Here is an 11739-nt window from a genome sequence, read left to right as displayed (position 1 = left end):
TCCCCCCTCCTCCTCACTCTCCCCTCCTCCCTCACTCCCCTCCTGCCTCACTCCCCTCCTGCCTCACTGTGTGTACCTGTGTCTCTGTGTACCTGACTGTGCGAGTGTCCGTGAGCTTTTACCTCGTCAGCTCGAGCCCTCTCGATCTTGGCTCTGAAATCTTCGATGGACTGGTGCAGTCCTCGATGCCCCCCGAGTTGCGACTGCACTGTGGGCAGGTCCACTCCCCACTCAGCTGCCTCCAGGCGTCGCTGGTTCTCCTCAATCCACTCCAGCAGGTCCTGGATGTATTTCAGCGTCGCTCCATCCATCGCTGTGCTGCTCGTTGATTGGGTCGGCACTAAGACTTGTTGAATAGCTGGCTGGACTGCAGACTTAAACCGCAGGGAATAGTCCGTACGGATTGTAACCAAAAACTCATGGAGTCGGAACACCCTGAAAGACAGGAGTTGAGTTACTGATGGAACCAAATCATCCTCTCACTTGGGGTTCAGGCACACGCGGCCAAAGGTCCAGTAATGCGTGTAACTCCCTGGCACCAACGCCAAATGCCAACTGAGTGGGGAACACGGCATAGTCAGTAATTCTGACCAAATTGGGCGGCACAGTGGTTAGCACTGCTGCCTCACAGCACAGGGTTCCAGGTTCGATTCCCGGCTGGGTCACTGTGCAGAGTCTGCACGTTCTCCCCGTGTCTGCGTGGATTTCCTCCGGGTGCTCCGGTTTCCTCCCACAGTCCAAAGACGTGCAGGTTAGGTGGATTGGCCGTGATACACGAGGGGCTGGTTTAGCTCACTGGGCTCACGGTTCGATTCCCGTACCAGCCTCCCCGGACAGGCCCCGGAATGTGGCGACTAGGGGCTTTTCACAGTAACTTCATTGAAGCCAACTCTCATAAATAATTGTCCCTTAGTGTCCAATAAGGTTAGGTGGGGGTACTGGGTTACAGGGATACGACGGGGGAGGGGACCTAAGTCGGGTGCTCTTTCCAAGGGATAGTCTAGACTCAATTGGCTGAATGGCCTCCTTCTGCACTGTAAATTCTAGGATTCTATGAATCCTCTGGTCCGCCGAACCCACAGCCCCCAGGCCACTGTCCACTGACCCCACACACTGACCCCAGCCCTGACCCCACACACTGACCCCACACACTGACCCCACACACTGACCCCACACACTGACCCCACACACTGACCCCACACACTGACCCCACACACTGACCCCACACACTGACCCCACACACTGACCCCACACACTGACCCCACACACTGACCCCACACACTGACCCCAGCCCTGACCCCACACACTGACCCCACACACTGACCCCACCTGACCACACACTGACCCCACACACTGACCCCACACACTGACCCCACACACTGACCCAGCCCCCACACACTGACCCCAGCCCTGACCCCACACACTGACCCCACACGCTGACCCCACACACTGACCCCACACGCTGACCCACACACTGACCCCAGCCCTGACCCCACACACTGACCCCACACACATCCCACAATGACCCACAACTGACCCCAGCCCTGACCCACACACTGACCCCAGCCCTGACCCCACACATGCCCCACACACTGACCCCACACACTGACCCCAGCCCTGACCACACACTGACCCCACACACTGACCCACACACTGACCCCACACCTGACCCCACACACTGACCCCAGCCCTGACCCCACACACTGACCCCACACACTGACCCCAGCCCTGACCACACACTGACCCCACACACTGACCCCACACACTGACCCCACACACTGACCCCAGCCCTTACCCCACACACTGACCCGAGCCCTGACCACACACTGACCACACACACTGACCCCACACTGACCCCACACACTGACCCCACACACTGACCCCAGCCCTGACCCCACACACTGACCCCACACACTGACCCCACACACTGACCCCACACACTGACCCCACACACTGACCCCACACACTGACCCCACACACTGACCCCACACACTGACCCCACATACTGACCACACACACTGACCCCACACACTGACCGAGCCCTGACCACACACTGACCCCACACACTGACCCCACACACTGACCCCACACACTGACCCCAGCCCTGACCCCACACACTGACCCCACACACTGACCCCACACACTGACCCCACACACTGACCCCACACACTGACCCCACACACTGACCCCACACACTGACCCCACACACTGACCCCACACACTGACCCCACACACTGACCTCAGCCCTGACCCTACACACTGACCCCAGCCCTGACCCCACACACTGACACCAGCCCTGACCCCACACACTGACCCCACACCCTGACCCCACACACTGACCCCAGCCCTGACCCCACACACTAACCCCACACACTGACCCCACACACTGACCCCACACACTGGCCCCACACTAACCCCAGACATTGACCCCAGACACTGACCCCAGCCCTGACCACACACTGACCCCAGCCCTGACCACACACTGACCCCAGCCTGACCACACACTGACCCCACACACTGACCCCACACACTGACCCCACACACTGACCCCACACACTGACCCACACGCTGACCCCACACGCTGACCCCACACGCTGACCCCACACGCTGACCCCACACGCTGACCCCAGCCCGGACCCCACACACTGACCTCACACACTGACCCCACACACTGACCCCACACACTGACCCCACACACTGACCCCACACACTGACCCCACACACTGACCCCACACACTGACCTCACACACTGACCCCACACACTGACCTCACACACTGACCCCAGCCCTGACCCCACACACTGACCCCAGCCCTGACTACACACTGACCCCACACTGACCCCACACACTGACCCCACACACTGACCCCACACACTGACCCCACACACTGACCCCAGCCCTGACCCCACACACTGACCCCACACACTGACCTCACACACTGACCCCACACACTGACCCCACACGCTGACCCCAGCCCGGACCCCACACACTGACCTCACACACTGACCCCAGCCCTGACCCCACACACTGACCCCACACACTGACCCCACACACTGACCCCAGCACTGACCCCACACACTGACCCCACACACTGACCTCACACACTAACCCCACACACTAACCCCACACACTGACCCCAGCCCTGACCCCACACACTGACCCCACACACTGAACCCACACACTGAACCCACACACTGACCCCACACACTGACCCCACACACTGACCCCACAAACTGACCCCACACCCTGACCCCACACACTGACCCCAGCCCTGACCCCACACACTGACCCCAGCCCAACCCCCTCCACCGACCCCAGCCCTGACCCCACACACTGACCTCAGCCCTGACCCCACACACTGACACCAGCCCAACCCCTCCACTGACCCCATCCCTGACCCCACACACTGACCCCAGCCCTGACCCCACACACTGACCCCAGCCCTGACCCCACACACTGACCCCACACACTGACCCCACACACTGACCCCACACTCTGACACCACACACTGACCCAGCCCTGACCCCACACACTGACCCCACACTGACCCCACACACTGACCCCAGCCCTGACCCCACACACTGGCCCCAGCCCTGACCCCACACACTGACCCCACACACTGACCCCAGCCCTGACCCCACACACTAACCCCACACACTGACCCCAGCCCTGACTCCACACACTGACCCCACACACTGACCCCACACACTGACCCCACACACTGACCCCACACACTGACCCCACACACTGACCCCACACACTGACCCCACACACTGACCCCACACACTGACCCCACACACTGACCCCACACACTGACCCCACACACTGACCCCCACACACTGACCCCACACACTGGCCCCACACACTGGCCCCACACACTGACCCCACACACTGACCCCACACACTGACCCCAGCCCTGACCCCAGCCCTGACTCCACACACTTACCCCACACACTGACCCCAGCCCTTACCCCACACACTGACCCCAGCCCTGACCCCACACACTGACCCCACACACTGACCCCAGCCCTGACCCCACACACTGACCCCACACACTGACCCCACACACTGACGCCACACACTGACCCCACACACTGACCCCATACACTGACCCCAGCCCTGACCCCACACACTGACCCCAGCCCTGACCCCACACACTGACCCCACACACTAACCACACACACTGACCCCACACACTGACCCCACACACTGACCCCACACACTGACCCCACACTGACCCCAGCCCTGACCCCACACACTGACCCCACACACTGACCCCAGCCCTGACCACACACTGACCCCACACACTGACCCCACACACTGACCCCAGCCCTGACCACACACTGACCCCACACACTGACCCCACACACTGACCCCACGCACTGACCCCAGCCCTGACCCCACACACTGACCCCAGCCCTGACCCCACACACTGACCCCACACACTGACCCACACACTGACCCCACACTCTGACCCCACACTCTGACCCCACACTCTGACCCCACACTCTGACCCCACACTCTGACCCCACACACTGACCCCACACACTGACCCCAGCCCTGACCCCACACACTGACCCCACACACTGACCCCACACACTGACCCCACACTGACCCACACACTGACCCCAGCCCTGAACCCACACACTGGCCCCACACACTGACCCACACACTGACCCCACACACTGACCCCAGCCCTGACTCCACACACTGACCCCACCCACTGACCCCAGCCCTGACTCCACACACTGACCCCAGCCCTGACCCCACACACTGACCCCAGCCCTGACCCCAGTCCTTACCCAACACACTGACCCCACACACTGACCCCACACACTGACCTCATGCCCTGACCCCACACACTGACCCCACACACTGATCCCACACACTGACCCCACACACTGACCCCACACACTGACCCCACACACTGACCCCACACACTGACCCCACACACTGACCCCACACACTGACCCCACACACTGACCCCACACACTGACCCCAGCCCTGACCCCACACTGACCCCACACCCTGACCCCGCACTGACCCTACTAACTGACCCCACAGACTGACCCCACAGACTGACCCCAGACCTGACCCCAGCCCTGACCCCACCCACTGACCCTAGCCCTGACCCCAGCCCTTACCCAACACACTGACCCCAGACCTTACCCCAGCCCTGACCCCACACACTGACCCCAGCCCTGACCCCACACACTGACCCTAGCCCTGACCCCAGAACTGACCCCAGTCCTGACCCCAGCCCTGACTACACACACTGACCCCACACACCGACCCCAGCCCTGACCCCACACACTGACCCCAGCCCAACCCCCTCCACCGACCCCAGCCCTGACCCCACACACTGACCCCAGCCCAACCCCCTCCACCGACCCCAGCCCTGACCCCAGCCCAACCCCCTCCACCGACCCCAGCCCTGACCCCACACACTGTCCCCAGCCCTGACCCCAGCCCTGATCCCACACACTGACCCCAGCCCTGACCCCACACACTGACCCCAGCCCTGACTCCACACACTGACCCCACACACTGACCCCACACACTGACCTCAGTCCTGACCCCACACACTGACCCCAGCCCTGACCCCACACACTGACCCCAGCCCTGACCCCACACATTGAACCCTGTCCAACCCCCTCCACTGACGCCAGCCCTGACCTCATACAAAGAACAAAGAACAAAGAAAATTACAGCACATGAACAGGCCCTTCGGCCCTCCCAGCCTGCGCCGATCCAGATCCTTTATCTAAACCTGTCTCCTATTTTCCAAGGTCTACTTCTCTCTGTTCCCCACCCATTCATATATCTGTCCAGATGCATCTTAAATGATGCAATCGTGCCCGCCTCTACCACCTCCGCTGGTAAAGCGTTCCAGGCACCCACCACCCTCTGCGTAAAAAACTTTCCATGCACATCTCCCTTAGACTTTCCCCCTCTCACCTTGAAATCGTGACCCCTTGTAACTGACACCCCCACTCTTGGGAAAAGCTTGTTGCTATCCACCCTGTCCATACCTCTCATAATTTTGTGTACCTCAATCAGGTCCCCCCTCAACCTCCGTCTTTCCAACGAAAACAATCCTAATCTACTCAACCTTTCTTCATAGCTAGCACCCTCCATACCAGGCAACATCCTGGTGAACCTCCTCTGCACCCTCTCCAAAGCATCCACATCCTTCTGGTAATGTGGCGACCAGAACTGCACGCAGTATTCCAAATGTGGCCTAACCAAAGTCCGATACAACTGTAACATGACCTGCCAACTCTTGTACTCAATACCCCGTCCGATGAAGGCAAGCATGCTGTATGCATTCTTGACCACTCTATCGACCTGAGTTGCCACCTTCAGGGTACAATGGACCTGAACTCCCAGATCTCTCTGTACATCAATTTTCCCCAGGACTCTTCCATTGACCATATAGTCTGCTCTTGACTTAGAACATAGAACGATACAGCGCAGTACAGGCCCTTCGGCCCTCGATGTTGCACCGACATGGAAAAAATCTAAAGGCCATCTAACCTACACTATGCCCTTATCATCCATATGCTTATCCAATAAATTTTTAAATGCCCTCAATGTTGGCGAGTTCACTACTGTTGCAGGTATAGAACATAGATCTTCCAAAATGCATCACCTGGCATTTGCCTGGATCCAGGCCCATGGCCAGCCCACCCTCTTGATCCTTCCCTTACCTCCGGTACATCTGCTCCGCCTGTGGGTGTCGACCATCTTTCAGGGTCTGGACATCATTGAAGAGACTCCGAATCAGACTATCAGACTTGTCCAGATCATGCTCCAACACGGCTGTGTTCTGCGCTGGCTTCCCGAGGTTTACCAATCGGATATCCTGCCAAGAGAAAGGGGATTCGTCACCCAATTTCTCCGAGTACATCTCCCTGTCACTCCATGTTCCCTCCCCCACCCCAGAACCACAGCTACCTCACAGGGTCCCTGACACTGCGAGGCAGCAGTGCTAACCACTGTGTCACCCAGGCGCTGTGAGGCAACAGTGCTAACACTGCATCATGATACAAAGATCTGTAGAGGGACAGGTAGTATTGAGGAAGAAAGGGGGCTGCAGAAGGATTTGGACAAGCTAGGAGGGTGGGCAATGAAGTGGCAGATGGAACACAATGTGGAAAGTGTGAGGTTATGCACTTTGGAAGGAGGAATTTAGGCACAGACTATTTTCTAAATGGGGAAATGCTTCGGAAATCAGAAGCAAGGCAGCAGCAGCAACCCAGGGGGTTGGGGGGTGGGGGGGGGGGGGGAGGAGAGGGGGGGAGGGAGGGAGGGAGGGGGGGGAGGGAGGGAGGGAGGGAGGGAGGGAGGGAGGGAGGGAGGGAGAGAGGGAGGGAGGGAGGGAGAGGAGGGGAAAGGGGGGGGGTTTGTTGCGGGGGAGGGGAGAAATGTGTATATGTGTTTATTGAATATGCCGGGTGCTTATCTATTTCTTCTTTTTGTAGTTACTGGGGGTGTGGGGGTTGGTGTGTTTTTTTCTTGTTGTTGTTGTTAATATGGTTTTCGTGTTTTTTTTATGTTTTTGAAAATCTTAATAAAAATTTTTTTTTTTTTAAAAAGGAAATCATTAGCACAAAGGGACTTGGGAGACCTTGTTCACGATTCTCTTAAGGTTAACGTGCAGGTTCAGTCGGCAGTTACGAAGGCAAATGCATTGTTAGCATTCATGTCGAGAGGGCTGGAATACAAGACCAGGGATGTACTTCTGAGGTTGTATAAGGCTCTGGTCAGACCCCATTTGGAGTATTGTGAGCAGCTTTGGGCTCCATATCTAAGTAAGAAGTCTTACAACACCAGGTTAAAGTCCAACAGGTTTGTTTCGAATCACCAGCTTTCGGAGCGCAGCTCCTTCCTCGGGTGAATGAAGAGGTGGGTTCCAGAAACATATATATAGACAAAGTCAGAGATGCAAGACGATACTTTGAATGTGAGTCTTTGCAGGTAATTAAGTCTTTACAGGTCCAGACAGAGTGACGGAGAGAGGGGTAACCCCAGGTTAAAGAGGTGTGAATTGTCTCAAGCCAGGACAGTTGGTAGGATTTTGCAAGTCCAGGCCAGATGGTGGGGGGTGAATGTAATGCGACATGAATCCCAGGTCCCGGTTGAGGCCGCACTCATGTGTGCGGAACTTGGCTATCAGTTTCTGCTCGGCAATTCTGCATTGCCGATCACCCCAGTCCAACGTCGGCATCTCCACTCCATATCTAAGGAAAGAGGTGCTGGCCTTGGAAAGGAGATTCACAAGAATGATCCTTGGAATGAAGAACGGTTGAGAACACTGGGTCTCTGGGTCTGTAGTCATTGACGTTTAGAAGGATGAGGGGGGATCTTATTGAAACTTACAGGATACTGCGAGGCCTGGATAGAGTGGACGTGGAGAGGATGTTTCCACTTGTAGGAAAAACTAGAAGCAGAGGACACCATCTCACACTAAAGGGACGATTCTTTAAAACAGAGATGAGGAGCTGGTTTAGCACACTGGGCTAGATCGCTGGCTTTTAAAGCAGACCCAGCAGGCCAGCAGCACAGTACGATTCCCGTACCAGCCTCCCCGGACAGGCGACTAGGGGCTTTTCACAGTAACTTCATTGAAGCCTACTCGTGACAATAAGCGATTTTCATTTCATTTCAGGAGGAATTTCTTCAGCCAGAGGGTGGTGAATCTGTGGAACTCTTTGCCGCAGAAGGCTGTGGAGGCCAAATCACTGAGTATCTTTAAGACAGAGATAGATAGGTTCTTGATCAATAAGGGGAGAGTGGTGAGGGTCTGGAACGCACTGCCAAGGGAGGGTGGGAGAGGCTGGAGCACACTGCCTGGGAGGGTGGGAGAGGGTCTGGAACACACTGCCTGGGAGGGTGGGAGAGGCTGGAACACACTGCCTGGGAGGGTGGGAGAGTCTGGAACGCACTGCCTGGGAGGGTGGGAGAGGGTCTGGAACACACTGCCTGGGAGGGTGGGAGAGGGTCTGGAACACACTGCCTGGGAGGGTGGGAGAGGCTGGAACTCGCTGCCTGGGAGGGTGGGAGAGGGTCTGGAACACACTTCCTGGGAGGGTGGGAGAGGCTGGAACGCACTGCCTGGGAGGGTGGGAGAGGCTGGAACACACTGCCTGGGAGGGTGGGAGATGGTCTGGAACATACTGCCTGGGAGGGTGGGAGAGGGTCTGGAACGCGCTGCCTGGGAGGGTGGGAGAGGCTGGAACACACTGCCTGGGAGGGTGGGAGATGGTCTGGAACATACTGCCTGGGAGGGTGGGAGAGGGTCTGGAACATACTGCCTGGGAGGGTGGGAGAGGCTGGAACACACTGCCTGGGAGGGTGGGAGAGGGTCTGGAACATACTGCCTGGGAGGGTGGGAGAGGGTCTGGAACGCGCTGCCTGGGAGGGTGGTGATGGTCAGGAACACACTGCCTGGGAGGGTGGGAGATGGTCTGGAACATACTGCCTGGGAGGGTGGGAGAGGGTCTGGAACATACTGCCTGGGAGGGTGGGAGAGGCTGGAACACACTGCCTGGGAGGGTGGGAGAGGCTGGAACGCACTGCCTGGGAGGGTGGGAGAGGGTCTGGAACACACTGCCTGGGAGGGTGGGAGAGGCTGGAACGCACTGCCTGGGAGGGTGGGAGAGGCTGGAACGCACTGCCTGGGAGGGTGGGAGAGGCTGGAACGCACTGCCTGGGAGGGTGGTGAGGGTCTGGAACGCGCTGCCTGGGAGGGTGGGAGAGGCTGGAACGCACTGCCTGGGAGGGTGGTGAGGGTCTGGAACACACTGCCTGGGAGGGTGGGAGAGGGTCTGGAACACACTGCCTGGGAGGGTGGGAGAGGGTCTGGAACGTGCTGCCTGGGAGGGTGGGAGAGGCTGGAACACACTGCCTGGGAGGGTGGGAGAGGCTGGAACGCACTGCCTGGGAGGGTGGGAGAGGGTCTGGAACGCACTGCCTGGGAGGGTGGCAGAGGGTCTGGAACACACTGCCTGGGAGGGTGGGAGAGGCTGGAACGCGCTGCCTGGGAGGGTGGGAGAGGGTCTGGAACACACTGCCTGGGAGGGTGGGAGAGGCTGGAACACACTGCCTGGGAGGGTGGGAGAGGCTGGAACACACTGCCTGGGAGGGTGGGAGAGGGTCTGGAACACACTGCCTGGGAGGGTGGGAGAGGCTGGAACGCGCTGCCTGGGAGGGTGGGAGAGGGTCTGGAACGCGCTGCCTGGGAGGGTGGGAGAGGGTCTGGAACGTGCTGCCTGGGAGGGTGGGAGAGGCTGGAACGCACTGCCTGGGAGGGTGGGAGAGGGGCTGGAACGCGCTGCCTGGAAGGGTGGGAGAGGCTGGAACACACTGCCTGGGAGGGTGGGAGAGGGTCTGGAACGCGCTGCCTGGGAGGGTGGGAGAGGGTCTGGAACACACTGCCTGGGAGGGTGGGAGAGGCTGGAACGCGCTGCCTGGGAGGGTGGGAGAGGCTGGAACACACTGCCTGGGAGGGTGGGAGAGGCTGGAACGCACTGCCTGGGAGGGTGGGAGAGGGTCTGGAACACACTGCCTGGGAGGGTGGGAGAGGCTGGAACACACTGCCTGGGAGGGTGGGAGAGGCTGGAACGCACTGCCTGGGAGGGTGGGAGAGGGTCGGGAACGTGCTGCCTGGGAGGGTGGGAGAGGCTGGAACGCGCTGCCTGGGAGGGTGGGAGAGGATGGAACGCACTGCCTGGGAGGGTGGCAGAGGGTCTGGAACACACTGCCTGGGAGGGTGGGAGAGGGTCTGGAACACACTGCCTGGGAGGGTGGGAGAGGGGCTGGAACGCGCTGCCTGGGAGGGTGGGAGAGGGCCTGGAACACACTGCCTGGGAGGGTGGGAGAGGCTGGAACGCGCTGCCTGGGAGGGTGGGAGAGGGTCTGGAACGCGCTGCCTGGGAGGGTGGGAGAGGGTCTGGAACAAACTGCCTGGGAGGGTGGGAGAGGCTGGAACGCGCTGCCTGGGAGGGTGGGAGAGGCTGGAACGCACTGCCTGGGAGGGTGGGAGAGGGTCTGGAACACACTGCCTGGGAGGGTGGGAGAGGCTGGAACGCACTGCCTGGGAGGGTGGGAGAGGGTCTGGAACACACTGCCTGGGAGGGTGGGAGAGGCTGGAACGCACTGCCTGGGAGGGTGGGAGAGGCTGGAACGCACTGCCTGGGAGGGTGGGAGAGGGTCTGGAACACACTGCCTGGGAGGGTGGGAGAGGCTGGAACGCACTGCCTGGGAGGGTGGGAGAGGGGCTGGAACGCACTGCCTGGGAGGGTGGGAGAGGCTGGAACGCACTGCCTGGGAGGGTGGGAGAGGGTCTGGAACGTGCTGCCTGGGAGGGTGGCAGAGGGTCTGGAACACACTGCCTGGGAGGGTGGGAGAGGGTCTGGAACACACTGCCTGGGAGGGTGGGAGAGGCTGGAACGCGCTGCCTGGGAGGGTGGGAGAGGCTGGAACGCGCTGCCTGGGAGGGTGGGAGAGGCTGGAACGCGCTGCCTGGGAGGGTGGGAGAGGGTCTGGAACACACTGCCTGGGAGGGTGGCAGAGGTGGGTTCCCTCACATCCAAGTACCTGGATGGGCACTTGGCACGTTTTAACATTCGAGGCTATTGGCTAAGTGCTGGCAAATGAGATTGGGATTGGGAGGTCAGGTGTTTTTCATGCATCGGCGCAGGCTCGATGGGCTGAACGGTCTTTTCTGCTCTCTAGT

The 11739-nt window shown here is 59.6% G+C and overlaps 1 protein-coding gene across 1 annotated transcript in view; it reads right to left on the bottom strand.

Moving 5' to 3' along the window:
- LOC119965738 (plectin-like) overlaps positions 1 to 11739 on the bottom strand; it is a 192050-nt gene that overhangs the window by 770 nt on the left and 179541 nt on the right. The window contains exons 10-11 of the mRNA XM_038796501.1: positions 6710 to 6864; positions 93 to 435 (exon numbers count right to left, since the gene is read on the bottom strand). Coding sequence (XP_038652429.1) covers positions 93 to 435; positions 6710 to 6864 — 498 coding nt within the window. The remainder of the gene's footprint in view (positions 1 to 92; positions 436 to 6709; positions 6865 to 11739) is intronic.

The sequence above is a fragment of the Scyliorhinus canicula genome, chromosome 5 (assembly GCF_902713615.1).
Source record: "Scyliorhinus canicula chromosome 5, sScyCan1.1, whole genome shotgun sequence".
Taxonomy (NCBI): Eukaryota; Metazoa; Chordata; class Chondrichthyes; order Carcharhiniformes; family Scyliorhinidae; genus Scyliorhinus; species Scyliorhinus canicula.
This window is presented reverse-complemented; position numbering and strand designations above follow the sequence as displayed.